General features: G+C 38.7%; 2 protein-coding genes across 2 annotated transcripts; one reads left to right on the forward strand and one right to left on the reverse strand.

Annotated features, from left to right (window-relative positions):
- The first annotated feature begins 97 nt into the window (after nucleotides 1-97).
- Nucleotides 98-6,282, forward strand: cd79b (CD79b molecule, immunoglobulin-associated beta). The gene is made up of 4 exons (XM_084669291.1): nucleotides 98-3,988; nucleotides 4,282-4,400; nucleotides 4,555-4,608; nucleotides 5,488-6,282. Exons 1-4 carry the CDS (start codon nucleotides 3,862-3,864, stop codon nucleotides 5,581-5,583), a joined length of 396 nt encoding a protein of 131 aa, XP_084525417.1. The 5' UTR covers nucleotides 98-3,861; the 3' UTR covers nucleotides 5,584-6,282.
- A 365-nt stretch (nucleotides 6,283-6,647) lies between these two features.
- Nucleotides 6,648-10,280, reverse strand: ifnphi4 (interferon phi 4). Its single transcript, XM_084669292.1, has 5 exons — nucleotides 10,155-10,280; nucleotides 9,946-10,023; nucleotides 7,392-7,541; nucleotides 6,880-6,957; nucleotides 6,648-6,779 (listed from the first exon to the last, which is right to left on the reverse strand). The coding sequence occupies exons 1-5, from the start codon at nucleotides 10,278-10,280 to the stop codon at nucleotides 6,705-6,707; spliced, it is 507 nt and encodes a 168-aa protein (XP_084525418.1). The 3' UTR covers nucleotides 6,648-6,704.
- Nucleotides 10,281-16,623: the final 6,343 nt, after the last annotated feature.

Below are 16,623 nucleotides of genomic sequence, written 5' to 3' on the forward strand. Positions count from 1 at the left end.
TATCAAGAGAAAATATAAGTAAGTTAGTTCACCTAAATAGAATGAAGAAATCTATTTAAATAGAGTTTTCAAATTATGAGGTTTTTAAGTAGGCTGTCCATGCAAATTAAGTTTTGAACTGAGGGTTTTCACTCCATTTCAAAATGCTAAATACTATTGAAGCACAATACTACACAGTATGCCCATGAAAAACTGTGTACAATGTAACCAAGCTAACACAGTTAGAGCTTCTCTGTGTACAAAGCAGAGCTGTACTCTTACTTGTATTTTTGTTCTTTCTGAAGGACCCCAGTTTACTTTGCACTATTTATAACTCTCCTCTCCCCAGGTCATGTTCAAGCAGTTTATCGTGTAGTTGTCAGAGGCACCCCTGTCTTGAGAACTATCCAGACTGGTCTCATCTTTATGTCCAACAGGTCTAACTAACCTTTATAGATGTGGTATTTCTTGTCAGGTGTTTGCTCCAGTTGTTAAAACTATAAGACATCTTCAAACCATAGTAAAACATTGAATGTTTTTAACTCAATTTTGTCTTGGGTGGGTGTTTAATGTGGGTTTGAGAAATAATATTTGTCAAAGGCATCAATACTTAGTATAATGTTTACACATTAGTATGTTCAGTTAACTAAAATTGACTTGCTATTATTATTATTACAAAATCATGTTTATTCTGTGCTTGTCTCAAATTCATCAGTTAACAAATGGTATTTTACATAATCTGGACATGCATCAACTATTGTATTATTATCATTTTTACTAACTGCACTTTATAACAATTGCTACTCTTTTTGAATTTGAATGGACTCTTACCTCCTTTTAAATTATCTACATGTATATGATAACACTTCAATGAAGCATTATTCAATGCATGTTAACTTCTATATTTGTTAACATTATGTATACTCATTGTAAAGTGTGCTTCATGACCCCTTAGCACTGTAATAAATATCATCATTTGTACAGTGTGACTTACTGCTGAACCCTCCTGAAATAATTCCGTCAACTGATATTTTGGAACGTCAAGTTCAAGTAATTAACGCACGCATCTTTGAAAGCTGGGACTTTTCTCTACTACTGATTTGCCTCTTACCAGCTGTGTGGCATGGCATTGAGGTCCAAAACAGCCATCAGTAATTACCTATAACTTGCACTCTGAATTCACTTTCATTAAGCAGACAAGCTGAAATACTTTCATCGAATGAAACCCGAATGAATGTTTGTCCTCTCGTTGTATCCTACATAGTGTATTAGTCTTTTTAAATGGAACTAAAGAAGTAATGGATAGGTAAATCATCATTGGTGGAAATAAAAAATGTTTAAGTGTTAAAGTTCCATGGATTACAATGTACTGTGTTACAATGTACTTATCAGATATTGCTATAACATTAGATTAATAGAGGTGTGCGTTTGAGTGTGCTTTAGTCATATCTAGTGGCCCTTAACACATTTGTCACAACTTACTAGCCGTGGGACTGTCTTATGAAAATGCTGTAGTTAAGTCCATACTTTCTGTTATAAATACAAGACGAGACCCTCAGTAATGGTATATGAGAAGTTTTTTTCTCTTTTTTTTGCCACTTGTTTTTGTCACTGTGCAATACTTAAAACAAAAGTAATTTAATTATACATTTCACTGTTTACATTTATAAAATGAGTATAGTCATATTCAATGTCTTAACAGTATGCTTACTATCAACATTGCCTGTACATACTTTTGGCTACGTTTTTTAGATATTTTTTCTGTATCCACTGAATTAAATGTATTATTATTGTGAAATTGAACCATGCTGTTAGAATAAATATAGATTTTCAAACGTAAAAAAGGTTTGCATCGCCATCTAATAATAAAATAATATACATCATCATTATGTTTTCCATTAGGCCCTCTGCTGGTTCTCTTTAGGCAGCACATATGACACTCCTGTTCACACATTCTATTTTTACCCAAGACAAAAATACGTCTTAACTACAGGTTGCTATCAAGATCTGGTCATTTTGGTTTTATGCGTTTTGTTTTTTAAATGCATTTCATATTTATTTATTTCGTCAATTAGTGTTTTGCATGTACTGTTTTATTGACCAGATTTGTTTCACATATTCAGTTGGTTCTTTATGGTCAGACTCCTCTTATATTGGATTTTCACAACACATCTTAAAGTTCTGTAGACTTGAAATAGAAAACGTGGAACTCCGGATGACCAATTGTCACATTAAACTGCATCTTGTTTCCCCTTGTAGTGACCTCTTTGGGATTAGTTGTGTATTAAATATACTGGTTGTCTACAGAACATTAGCAGTCCGGTAAAGCAATTGCTTACTTGTTTGTATATGTCATATTTTTTAAGTGAAAGTAATTAATTGGCTAATGGTGTTCCTACTCAGGAAGAGTAAGGTCCATAACATTCTATACAATTATATATAATATTCAATTATATTCCATTTAATTCTATATTTTAAAGTTTGTTTACGTTTTGTGTACTCTATCTACTCTACACACAACCACTAGTGTCAATATGTGCAAAATGTTCTTTGCAAATTATTCTGCGTGTGTTTGTTAGGCTGCCCAAGCAAAAGGTAAGGGGTGGGCAGTGACCATCTAGTCAAACGGTATCTGTTAGTAAAATGTGCCATGCTTGCTTGCACCAGCTGACTTACAAACATTACAATTGAGTATAACCCAATTGTATCCTCTGAAGCACAGATATATGGTTTATATGTAGTCTTCCTGGCTTATCTTCCACCTCTAGACAGTACAGGGTTAGAAGTGGCACCATATAAGGAAAATAAACTTGGTTCAACTTTTTTAGAGGGACAGTTAGTTTCCCATGCCCATGGTCAGAAGATGCTAAAGAATGTTCTAAGTTGTTCATATATGTAGAATTGGCTAAAAGAAAGTTCTATTTTGAATATTACACGTCAAAGGTGTGGTCTATACAGTAACCAACACCCACTGAATTTAGTGCTATCCTTGTCCCACTTACACAATCAAGGCTTCATGAGACCGAGGAATTTCTGACTTGTAGAATCTCTGACATTTAAGTTAACATCAGGTATTATCAGCCATCATGCACTGGCCACAGTTTAGCTGTTGGTGTTTGGTGAATCTTTCAGGTAAGAATCATTGATGCCTACAATGAGACATACATTGAGATGCTTTCAAAGAAAGTTTCAGTATTTATCTGTTCATCATAAGAATATTGAATATGAGATGTTTCCATACTTTCGGAGGTGCTTCTTAAACCAAAACTTAAGTTCTAAGTTCATGATTCTTAAAATATTTAACATTTAAGTTTTCTGTACAATAAGGTTTTGCATGTTATTTTTATCACAAGCCAACTTATTTCCTGCACATCTGTTAGTAAATGAGGAAGTAACGCGACACAAGTCATGACAGTCATAACATAGAAATCTACTATAACCAAGTTTATTGTATTTTATAAAAGTAAAAATGTGTAACATTAGAGAATTTAAAGTTCAGCTTTTTCTAACATCCTTTTTTCTCCTTTAGTTTTGGTTTCTGTTTTCTTAGTTCTTATTTTCTTTGGTTTCTTAGACTTTGGTGCAGTGACACGTGTTACACAGAATGTTATGTTTCATATAATGTCATTAGATTATATTAAATTTTTTGATGAACTTACTTTAGCTACTTATTAACTGTCATCACATACAGTGGCTCTAACCACTGCCCTACAGTTGAACCAGAAGCCTCGTTTCTATGGAGTCAAGGCCGGCCGAAGTGTTATCATTTACTGTGTGGATCCAGACCATACTCAAAATGCTCAAGTGGAATGGTACAAAGCCCCTATATATAATACACCCCCTGCGGAAAGAGAAATAGTTACTGTGGGGCAGCAAATCCATATGAGGGAAAAGAGTATGACACAAAACGCTTCAATCAGCTTTCGAGATTTGACCACTGAAGCCAGTGGGGTGTACTTCTGCAAAAGGAATCATACCTGGGGCCCAGGGACAGAGTTGCAGGTGTTTAGTAAGTATGAAAGGAATATCTTTTTACTATAAATGATGATAGAGATTGCTATAGTAGATGTAAGAGCTGCATGGTGTTTACATCAATTTCCAGATTATTGGTTCCTTCCATTAAATTTTGGTTATTCTTCTTTAGATAAAGTGTTAGTTCATACCATGGGTCAGGGGTCATTTTACATATCCTTATCATTGTGCTACCTAATGTACATCCTCAGAGCTTAATGACACATCAGAGTTGAGTGAGTGATTAAGTTGAGGTGATGGTACCCTTGAATTTACTCTGTTTCTTTTTAGGACCAAACAATCTTAACGGTGCAGTGCATAGGAGCAACATGAAGGATGCTCTGATCCTGATCCAAGCCTTTCTGTTGACACTATGCATTGTTGCTCCCTTGATACGTAGACAAACCTTAGTAAGAAACATTGTACTTCAATATCCGTGCTGTATAATAATGTTTGATAACCTTTTCTATTGACCAACCCACTGTACTAGTAAACGATATATGTTTCGTAGCTTAAAGTATTCTTAAATGTGTTTGTCACCTCATGAAAACTACTTATTTTCAGTTCAGGAAAGAGGAGACCATTTATGAAGAGCCTGAACATGACCACATATATGAGGTATGTAACAGATTTGATAAGAACAAAAAATCAAACAAATTAGTTATAATCATACATTGATCACCTAAAGGGGGTCAAGGGCAATACATTTTTTCAGGACCTGTTCAAGAAATGAATGCATCATGTACACGATGCTAGGTAAGATGGTACAATATTAGATTCTGACAAAGGTTATTCCACAATGCATGCATTACTTCACATTTGGTTTGTCTTATCTTAGAACAAGCAGCATGCCGTGACAAACAGGAAGCACAGCTTGTACAACAGCTGGTCTCTCTCTTACATTCTGTACAGTACATAGACACATCGCTTTCTCTATGGCTGAGGAATTTGGGTCGTGAATGCGTGTACTTTGGTATTTGTCAGTGGAACAATCTTGTGATCTTTTAACTTTATTCTGCTGTTCCCAAACAATTAAAGGATAATGCAAGTTTGTCTTAATTGTTTGCATGAATATATTAAGTTAATCAAAACCCAAACACCTCTTGTAGATGAGTCATGTAGTGAGATTATAATGATTCAGCAAAGATGCACTTGGTTATTGAGAATGCAGTGGAGGAATTTTCATTGAATGTATAATTACAATAGAAAACATTGTTAAATGTTTATCATGTCACAATAGTGCTTTCACCTTAATCAGGCTAGTCCATTAATGAAATACACACAATAATGTATAGTTAGGTACAACTGTAAATTGTATTGACATTTTATATTTCAAAATCACATCTTAGAAATAATAGGAGATTTTTTTAAATGTACCCTGTTTATAAAATGACTAAATATTGAATCTGCTTTTGTGTCACAGTAATGTTGGGGTTCAAGAGGTTGTGAATAGTGGTGAAAATAACCAAATGTACTTTATCATTTTCCTTCACACAGGGCTTGGCGATAGAGCACTGTGGTGGTGGAGTATATGAGGACATCTCAGCGTATGCCCAGCCTGAGCAGGCTGGGGCTGCCTGGGACCAAGAGTAAGCTGGCTTGGGCCTGACCTGTATTAACGCTGTATTACGACAGCCAAAGAGTATTGAAACAAAGTACATATTCCATGTTTAAAATATGCGATTTAATTTATAATTTATCAAATGTCACCAGATGCCTGGTTATGATAGATCAAAATGTGTGTAATAAAGATTCAAAGTCTATTTCAGGGTTGTGCTTTACTGTACATGAGGGCTGTGTTTTATTACTGAGCTTTGCCTTCTAAAGGTAATGCTGCTCTGAGGATTTCATGCCATATGCATGATATCACAGCATGCTTTTTTATCAGTGCGTACATTGTACTTTCTAATTAATACCACTAGGTGGCATATCACTAACTTGTATGTACCATAGTGATCATGAATTGTTTCTACACAGTAGACATTTTACTATAATGTAAGGCATATTTTTACATGTGTTCTCTGTACGTTTTATAGCAGATATTAACACAGTGTTATCATAATGCATAGCATATTGAGAGCAAAAATGGAAATCCATCTAATTTCAGTTTCCACAGTTACAATTATGTTTGTGTAATATTTCACTATTTACTAGTTATGTTACTGGATGTTCTCAGAACTACATTTTGCTGAGCTTGTAATGTGAAACATTGTCATGGTTTTTGTTTCATGCAGTGTGATTGAATGCCAAAATCTGATTATCTGGAACTTAGATTGTTTAAAGATGTATTTGATTCAGTGTGTTCTATTTAATATGCCCGACTGCTTAGGTGCACCTGGTATAACATATTTGGTTTTTAACAATTTAAGTGATTGTTTTAGTATACAAATAATTAAATCAGTAATTGTTCTAAAATGCTTTTATTAATAAAGTTGGTGGAAACAGCAGTAATCTGTAAATACTTGAATACAAATGTATTCATGAATGTTGTCATCCGCCTCTTAACATAATTATTTTATGTAACAGCTCTTAACATGCTCTTAACAGCTCTTAACATGTCTCAGCTCTCCAATATAATAAATAACAATAAATAGAACGTCATAAATATGTCAATACATGCATACAGGTATGGGGGTATTCCTCCATCTAGAATCACTGCATCAATAAGCTATAATAATTTAATATAAATATGAACATCAAATATTTCTTAGACTTTAAATGACATCCAGTCTGTTCAAGTGTCTTCTGACTACCTTCCTGATCAGCTCCCATGCTTTAGCACTGTAACCCTGCAAATGTAGAAGTCAAAGAAATATCAGTATCATTTGCAATAAAAGCTATTTAATACATAACTTCTACATACAAGATTGGAGGGTTCTAAGACATTACCATCTCTTTCAGGATATGGTTTTCCAGTCTCTTGAAGTACATTTGCAGTTTCTTGCTCTTCTTCTTCCTGGTCACAATCTGGGGGATGATTAAAATGATTATTAATTGTTATCCTATTATTCTTCAAATGCAGACTTTCAGAAGAATCAGAATCAGAAGGGATTTTATTCGCCATGAGTGTTTGCACAAGCAAGGAATTTACTTTGGCAGGGAGGTGCATACATTAAACATATAGGAATATTGAAATTTAAATATGTGAACTATACAAAAGGAGCAAAGTCTAGCTAATACTAAGGTGGGACTTTGCTAATACTAAGGGGAATACAAAATAGAATATAAAATATAAGTAGTAGCCATAATTTACAATCTAACCTAAAAAATACAGAGTGCAAAGAGAACGATACAATAGTGCAAATTGCAATTCAGCATTCTTTTTGCTCTTTCTTTTTAAAAAGCAAGCCTGTTCATCATTATTCATATTCAACAAATTTAGTTCCCCATGTATCACTTACACATGACTTCAGACCTTCTTTCTGTGTATCCAAAACAGAGAGGAAGTGTTCCAGTCTAATTTCCTCCCAAGTAACGGAGTCAAGGTCTTCATTGAACAACTCCATGATCTCCTCAAGAACTTGAAGCATAAACCAAGCCTTATCATCACCCTGTGAGATTTTATCATAATGAGTAAAATTATGTTAGTAATAATAACAGATTATTTCTAACAGTAAACTTTACTAACATTAACAGTCCAGCGTTTCCCGATAACGATGGATCGTCGCTGTTACGAGGGTTCTCTATGATCAAAACATAACAACATCGTTATTTCTTACGTGCGTTTCCCGAACATGCTCGTTAAAACCATCGTACGTGTCTCTTGAGTTGCACTTAACAAGACGCTGTCCATTGTACTGAAATGTGATTCTTCTGACGCAACTTTAAGACTTTGAAATTAAAACGTTAACCAAAATATTTACGAATTACGGTACACAAAAATATTTTCTGTCGTTATAGAAAACGTAATATTTATTATAGGCTACTTATTTGAGTACTTTTCAATGTACATTGTATGATTCTACATGAAGGCAAAGACAATAGGGTGAAAGTGCAAACTATGCTGCATCTGAGTTTTACACCGGTGTTAGGACCCTGCAATCAGCGACACAGGATGGTAAATACCAATAGGAGTTCTTGAAAATTAAGTGGGCTTGTCTCCAAATTGAGGTGAGGAAGCTCTTGTTTGAAGAAATGAAGTTCACAAGGCCCTCCATTTCTGTGCCTATTCTTCTGCTCAATCAAAAAGGTAGTGTCAAATTTAGGTCACCTTATACCCTAAGCATACAATGTTTATTTAAATTAAGTAAAGGCTGAATTGTGTATTGTATCATATAGTCTGTGTTGCCTGTCCAATCCTTACATGTTTTTTTCACCTTATAGATCCATGTGAGGGGCAGGAGCAGGGAGAACAAACTCCCACAAAACAACTATTTCTCAAATTACTTGTGCCTTGGTTTTTAACTATTCTTGGTACTACACTTTCCATAGGCAAATATATATATACGAGTCCTATATTTACTACTTGATTGAACCACAAGGTTAAAAACCATGTATGTAAATGGTATCACACATGGCATGTCCCAGCTAGCAGCCTAAATACTTCAATGTACAAATACAAGCATCTCAATCCAACATATTTACTGTCTTATTTTCTAGTGCTGACTATATCTACAATCTTGCATAGACCAACAGCTTTCCAAGACCATGTTTGCTATCTCATAATTCTCACATATTGGCCATAAATGACATTGTGACAAATGACAAACACATAAGTAATGAATACCCCATGTCTTCAACATGGAATCCCTGTTTCTGACATGAATAATCAACTCTCCTTTAATTGATGGTTGATCAATTATACTCAATATGAGTGTAAGTTATGTCAGATGACATCATGATGCTCCTGAACCACATAAAAGCAGACCTGCAGAGGCTAACAAGGAGGTCCTTTGCACTGACCCCTGCAACCCAACTACTGGAAGTGTTAAGGTTCTATGCCACTGGCGGTTTTCTGGAGGTTATTGGAGATGGACATGGGCTCTCAAGGCCTCAGTTTCAAGATCTGTGCAGTCTGTCACAACTGCATTACTTTGTCACATCCCAGACCACATCCAATCCCCCACAGAGGGGATAGGTCTGTGGTGCAGGACTTATACTACCTTCAATGGCTTTTATGATTTTTGTATTTGTAGTAGTTTTCACTCCCTCCTGGCCCCTTCACCCTGTGTGACTTCCCAGTCGACCTTGTGGAGTCTTTCCATTTCCTGGGCGCCACCATCTCCCAACATCAGGCTCGGCTCTGCCACCAGCCTCTTCATCCACCGGGCTTGGCGTACTACCAGACCTATAATTCTAATAAACATTTTCAATGTTCAACTGTTGTTGCGTTATTGTACTGGTAAAAGCGTTACGTTAATGCATTTGTAGTTACTATTCCACATTACAACAGCCATTTTTCAATTTTATAGTATTTTGAATAAGACTGACATCGTTTTTTAAATACCTTCATTGCATGCGCCAAACCCAACAAATCATATTATTTTGTGTAACCTACATTTACTTGACAATAAACTGGATTTAGATATGTTTTCGGCACTTAAACTTGTATGGCTTAACAAATATCCCAGTTCCATCATAACTGTTGTAAATAGAGAACCAAAATAATCTTATTTTCCATCGGAAGTAACTTTCAACATGAGTTTAATGTAGTTTTCATGGTCGGCCGACGTGTGTCTTCACTGAGTCTCTGTGCTAGCGATCTACGACTGGTCTGGAGCTCTCGTTAATCTACGACGATTTTCAAGTGCCTCTTTAGTTACGATGGTTTCGGGAAACGGCCCGTAGGCCTACAACTAAGATCCATCGTACGATGGACTCAACGATCAACTTAGTCTTACGACGCTTTCGGGAAACGCAGCCCGAACGTTTAATTTTAAGATATACAGATCACATCAATATTAAGACAGCATGATGCAGCTGTTTCTGTGTGTGACTATACAGTGTATCACTCACTGCTGAATTAGACGTTTGTGTGTACAAGCCTTCTGGAAAGGCTGGAATGTTCCTCATCTCCTCTGTAAAATCTCCACCCTATAATGGGAAAAGGATTAGTATTTTATTGGACATACGTTTTAGTATTGTGGACATGCATTTTTGTGCTGTAAACATATATTTAGTTGGTTAAATATAAACTAATGGTGGAAAAATAGCAGTGTACTCACCATGATGTGCAACAGCCCCAACGAGATTGCATTTGTTTCTTTGAACTTTTGATCCAACCATCTACAGTTAAGCGAGAGGCTCTGACTGCACAGAGTTAGAAATAAGCAAACAAGTAAATACTTCATTCTCAAAATAAACAATTATGTCCTTATCACGGTTGCTTGTTTTCTCAATTTTGTAAGGTGTTGTGCGTTGTTACCTCTGGAGATGCAGCATATATACTTCAGTTTCACAAAACGAATCCACCGCTTCTCTCTTTCTCTTTCTGGTGAGCGGTTGTAAACAGAACGAACCGCATTCATAGGTCCAATTGTGTTGATAGTATGGAAAGCAGAATTGTGTCTGATTATGTAACATATAAACTATTGACATCATTTAATCTGATTGCAATTGCCACGCACAACAACGGCATGAATCAATAGATAATCACGACCATTTTAATCTCAACACAAACACTTTAAGCTATCAAGCTACTACAATAAAGTTACATCTATTTTTAAAGTATATTAAGGGATTGTCATTAGGCCTACCTTAAGTGACATCAATTTTTAAAAAATCTAATTATTGCCCCCTTGCACCGGATAGTGTTAGCCTACACTCAATTAAGGCAGGAAGTCTGCGCTAGTTGTTAGAGCAGGTGTGTGCTCAAGAGTTGGCGGAAAGAAAATTTTAAGATGAACTCTTTCAATCATTTAGTTTTTCATTAATAAGTTTATTTCGTTTCGTTGTTTATCACTTGTTATTGTGATGCGTGCATACAGCAAAATAATAATAATAATTTAACTGATAGGTTGCTAAAGCAGGTGAGCAGGCCCTCCAACTGAGAAACGCATTAAGCCTACACAGGAGACTGCGGCTTTCAAGATTAGACAAGAAAGCCATAACAATTACGCTAACTTGTGGACTTTCAACAGCTGAGTTCCTCTGACCTCATCTATGGGAGAAAGCGAAACTCCGTTGCGTCATTACTGAATTCAAATCAGTTCAGGGGTCAATTTGGTCTGCAATGGGCGAGTTTACTTTTCACATTTACACAAAACACTGTGTATGACCTGCACATCTAAACGACATGATAAAACTGCCCAGATAGCAAACTTAATTGAAACTACGTTGACTCAACATTCTGCTGTCGACACGAATTTCATTGAACCAACGTCAGTTTGTTTACTATTGAAACAACGTTGAAAACAACCCAAAATCAACGCGATTCTAATGGTATTTCCACCAATATTACTATTGAAACAACGTTGCAATCAATAATAACTAAAGATCAACATGACTTCAATGGTATTTCAATCGATATTAAACCAAAGAAAATACTTAAAATAGGGGATAATGTCCTGCTTTATTTACAGCCAGGATAAATGTTATGAAGGCTAGCCTACACATCAGGCTCATATGTCCTAAATGAAAAAGGACAGATTAAGTAAAAAAAAAAAAGTTACAAAAATTAAAAAATTAAATAATTCACTCCTGCTCCGTTTGGCATCCAGCCCCAGCCCCACCCATCCGGGCTGGGGCATCGCGAAGCCATTTTTGTGCGGCCTGGGCAGATGCAAATTCAGACCTGCCTGCCCCATTTGCTGAGTCAGGGCATCTAAAACAGAAAACAAACAAAAACATTGTTATAACTTTCAGTTGTGAATCTTTATGCTGATGAATATTTTCTCTGTGTAGTCAATGGGCTATCTAGAATCCGCAAAACATTAAATTATCTTAAAACGCAGCATTGACATTTGAACAAATTGACTCACCATACAAGCACCTGCAGAGCACCATCTCTTTAAATGTTCCTTTTTGCTTTGTCTGGTCCTTACTCTTCTTTCCAGCCCAGTTAAGGCCAGATGCCAGCTCATTGGTCAGAGCATAAGAAAGCATGCGGCGAACTCATATCTTCAGTGAGGTCCCTCCGATCACAGAGAAGCGTGACATCTGTCAATATAAGTAGAACTGTTTTAAGTGATGTACATGTGTTTGTGCGCGCGTGTGTATGTGTGCATACGATGTGTGTAACCTGTTTCGCTAGCCATTTTAAAGGGTGAAACAGGCTAATGATTTGTCGCTCAGTGCAAAACATTAGCAGTTTTGGCATGAGATCTCTTGAAGTTCTCTAGTTACCATTGTTTTCTTGGCCTCCTGGGGTTGGTGTTGGCTCTGCACGGTCCAAATCCTCCATAGTGCGCAGAGGCAAATCTATCGGCAACGCCTCAGGCAGAACCCCAACATGCCGAGGTTGGGAAAATGAACTTGAGTGGCGGAAGGCTTTCAATTCTTCTCAAGTCCCTCACCTCTCTGGTCAACTCTGTGACCATTTCCGAAAGACAACACCTATTGACAAGAATCAGAAAATTAAGGTATGTTAAATTTGTATTGGTTTTAAATGAGAAAAAAAAAAGGGATTCAGTTTGGGTATAAGAATATTACACTTCTGTGAATTATAAAGACCGATAAGCAAGAATATACGTAGCCTTTATTTATGATTGCTCACAATGTGTCTTATTTTCTGGGGTAGGCCTATAGTATATTACATTCTAATCAACTACTAGGTTGTGTATCAGAGAGATGATGTAAAGCCCCACATTTAGGGTTAGGGTTAGGGGGTCTCCACTCCCCAAACTTTTTTCTGCAAGGGCCAGATAAGTTTTCCTTTCTTAAATGTGGGGCTTTACATCATCTCTCTGCTACACAACCTAGTAGTTGATTAGAATGTAATATATATATTTCTTTCTTAAATGTGGGGCCGGGTCGGTCTGTAACAGAAAATTACATGGAGACCAATGCCAGAGCTAAAATGTTTGCTTCAAACGACAGGACATCAGATAACTCAGCGGTCCCCAATTTTTTTGCGCCACGGACCGGTTTCATGGAAGACATATTTTCACGGACCGGCAGGGACGGACTGGGAGGAAAGATAGGCCATGGACTTTGATCCAAACTGGCCCACCAGAACCAGCCCCCGCCACCACGGTTGCCCTGCTATGTATGCACATTCTGGGTTTGATGTGATTTCAGATAGCGACTTTCACATGTAATGCGAGCGCGCGGAACGCGCGAGATTATTTATTTTAATGATTTGAGCGAAAAATAGTTTTGGGAGCTTTATCTAGCTAGCTTTCAATCTGTCAGTCCTACTTTTGTGTGTAAACGAGACGACAGTGGCAGTGGCGGATCTGTCGGGGTTGGAAATGGAAGCAGGGTTTTCAGTGCTTTTGTGGCGATATCAGGATATTCAGCCTTCTTCCAAAACACCGGCGGAGTTGTTGTCTCAAACAGGCTTCATTGAGTGGTAACTATTAAATAATTTATAAAACATTACAGTACAATTCATGAACTGTCATTCACCAGCTGCATCACGGGCACGGCACTATCCATAATTCCAGTTAATAATATTTGTGACATCTTAAACATCGAATGCATGTGTGTTTTCCAGACGCGTTCTTAACTGCCTTCTTAAAATCCCGCCAAAGAAGCTTCTTGAGAAGCTCTTAGTGGCAGCTGTCCACCACCGTGGTGTTGAAACTAAATCAATCGATGCCAGGAAAATCGATCACCCACCACTATATCAGCGCATGAATCACTGTGATATATAAAAATATAAATGTGCTCCGCTACGACAGGCAACCACGCTGTCCGAAATTATCACAAAAAATGTAATTCGTTCCCCCCCAATGTTGACTCCATGGCTACGGCCTTGAGCCCCATACATGATAGTTGATATGGGTTGTGTGATGGTAGTGGTAGTGGGTTTATTGTTGGGAGTAGGGTGGTGCTGATATCAGTGCTTGGTGACTGGTGGTGACGGGGTAGGGGCTGATAGACATAAAAAGAGATTGACAAGCTACTCTCTGGTCTGGACACCAGCTTGGTGGAGTGCTGCTTGGGATTCGCGGGGGGCGAGGTTGGGGGTTTCATCTTCCGATGATTCCCCATCTTCATCCTCAGGAGGCCGCTCATCTGCTCCAACGCGCACTGCTTTGTTGTGCAGCATGGCTGTGACAACAATCAAGCGGCAGCATTTTACAGGTGACAAGCGCAGCCCCCCCGACGAACGATGGATACATTGGAACTTCCACCGGCCGAACACTCGTTCCATGTGGGTCCTGGTGTGTGTGTGGGCCTCATTGAACCTCTCCTCCTGTGGTGTTGCTTGGTTGATCATCGGTGTCACAAGGTAACTCCAGAGAGGGTAGCCACTGTCCCCGAGGAAGATGCTCCTGCCGAACTCTCCTCTGCCAGCCTTCTGTCCTACAGCTGATTTGGCCCACACGAAGCTATCGTGTGTGCCTCCTGGCCACCTGGCAACGATGTCCGTGATCGTGGTCCACTGCCACCTGGGTGTTGATGGCAGCGTAATGTTTCCTCCCAATCCAGCACGGATCCACCAGGGAGGGATTGTGGATTGGGATCAGTGTGCCATCCACGACACCGATGACCCGGGGGATCCCAGCCATGACATGAAATCCACTGTGGAGCTGGCGGACCTCGTCACGTGTGGGCATTTGGATGTATGTCCGGGCATGGCGCAGAGGATCGGTGTCACGCGGCCACACTCCGTGAAACCGATGCCTTGCTGAGGATGGTGCCGTCCCTCACCACCTCTAGGAAGCTCCCCATTGCGTAAAAACGCAGCGCGGCCAGGAGCTGTATACCTCCGGGCTTACGGCAAAATTGCAGCGGGTTGCCCTCCAGATGTGTGGTGACACTAGCATGACGAGGCGTTGGATCTCCACACGGGGAAGCCGGCAATTGGACTGGACAGCCCGGTCCGACAGCACATTCAGTGGGGAGGAGTGCTGACAGGCATTTATATATACTATCTGGCTTCGCGCACGGCGACGCTGTTGATTAGCAGTGAGAATATGCTATATTGCAGCCATGGTGTCTCACTCGCGTGGACTTCAGCAACGCCTTTATATATATACTGGCAGGTGGAGCCTCGCTTGATGAGGTTCCAGCCGAGATCAATTACACCTGTCATTTTCCCTGATATCTGTGAAATACCACAGGGTTGTTGATGTTTTTATATCTAATGTAAACTCATGCAGATGCCGAATGTTTGTAAAAACGTAATGAGTGATAGTAATGATGATTCATTTTATTTATGTAGCTACAGGAACACATAAGCAATTATTTATTTTTATATAGTTATTTTTCTTCTTATGCTATTATTTTTCTTGCGTCAGTGTTCTGCAGCTGTGGGCGCACATTTATCATCACGCGTGGTTTTAGTATTCCTTTGTGTCAGATAACTTTCTCTTACGCGGCTGCAGTGAGCGTTTGGTCGCTAAGAAGGCTGGTAAGAGTGGGTCAGGCTGATCTTACATTTCCTTCTTAGTGAAAGATCTTCTTAAGCTAAGAACGACATGGGAAACACGTCCTTCTTTCACAGTGCTCTTAAGAGCGCTCCTAAGAAGCTCTTAGTGCTTAAGAGCTTCTGAACGAATCTGGGAAACGCGGCCATTATCGGACCTCTGCGACTCCAGACCACTTTTTCTAGAACACAGATTTGTGTCATTGAATACCATCACTACATATTGGATTAGACACAAAGATTTTGAGTCCTTCACTATCACGTGTCATGTTTCAAGAGGAAGAGATGCGCGTGATAGTTACCGCTCAATGAAGCCCACAAACTTGCTAAACTTTATTTTTGGCTCAGACGAAAAGGCCCGCAGAGAAGGAGAGAATAACGGTAACGTAGAATGAAACGTCTTTCAGACTCTGAAATTCAATTAAAAGGAAATAATGTTATTGTTTTTTATGTGCGGCCCGGTACCAAATGACCCACGCGTGGGTGGTTTGGGAACGCTGAGATAACTCGATCGACGTTCCATACATTCAAAGCCAAATTGCTTTGAAAATGATTTTGGACGAACAGCGGAGACTAAATAATAGCAAGGGGGAGGGGGCTTCTCACCCCTCATTCGCCAACATTAGGCTACATTGATATCAGAGTAGCCTACCCAGCTAGAAATTATACGTTCCAAGAACGTTCACAGAACGTTCCCGTTGGTGTAAAGGACGTCGCCTTATAACGTGCAGAACGTCCCATATTGGTCTCAATGTGGAGTTCTTTAAAGGGTAGGAGGACGTTATTTCGGGGCCTTTCAGGACGTTCTGAAAACGTTTGGGGAACCATTATATGACCTTTCCTCTGTATCAATGCTAACTTTTGCAGAACTTATTAGTGACATATCAAACCTTCCAACCAATATCGTGTTTTCGGTCCTTATCCCTTTACCTCAGAGGCGGCCTTAGTTTCACCCGTTTCAATTGAAACGGGCCCCGCCCTCCAAAGGGGCCCCCAACAGACCAGGGTTAACAGGGGGTGCATTGCACTTACATCTAATGGAAAACCTGCCATGAAATGCTCTCCCCCCGCATACGTTTCTATCCTTCTACGCCAGCATATTTAATAGCATAAATTGAATACCAATACATGTGTATGTATAGGGTGGACAGGTCTGA

This window comes from Hypomesus nipponensis, chromosome 13 (assembly GCF_054491055.1).
Source record: "Hypomesus nipponensis isolate SF chromosome 13, ASM5449105v1, whole genome shotgun sequence".
NCBI classification, from domain to species: Eukaryota; Metazoa; Chordata; class Actinopteri; order Osmeriformes; family Osmeridae; genus Hypomesus; species Hypomesus nipponensis.

Bases quoted from the DNA above. Each gene is read 5' to 3' on its own strand.
- cd79b (XM_084669291.1), top strand. From the start codon at position 3,862: ATGAGGGAAAAGAGTATGACACAAAACGCTTCAATCAGCTTTCGAGAT. The intron at 3,989-4,281 runs GTAAGTATGAAA...GTTTCTTTTTAG, and splicing joins GACAGAGTTGCAGGTGTTTA to GACCAAACAATCTTAACGGT. The intron at 4,401-4,554 runs GTAAGAAACATT...ACTTATTTTCAG, and splicing joins TGATACGTAGACAAACCTTA to TTCAGGAAAGAGGAGACCAT.
- ifnphi4 (XM_084669292.1), bottom strand. From the start codon at position 10,280: ATGAAGTATTTACTTGTTTGCTTATTTCTAACTCTGTGCAGTCAGAGC. The intron at 10,024-10,154 runs GTGAGTACACTG...TTCCCATTATAG, and splicing joins TGGGGCTGTTGCACATCATG to GGTGGAGATTTTACAGAGGA. The intron at 7,542-9,945 runs GTGAGTGATACA...AAAATCTCACAG, and splicing joins CACAAACGTCTAATTCAGCA to GGTGATGATAAGGCTTGGTT.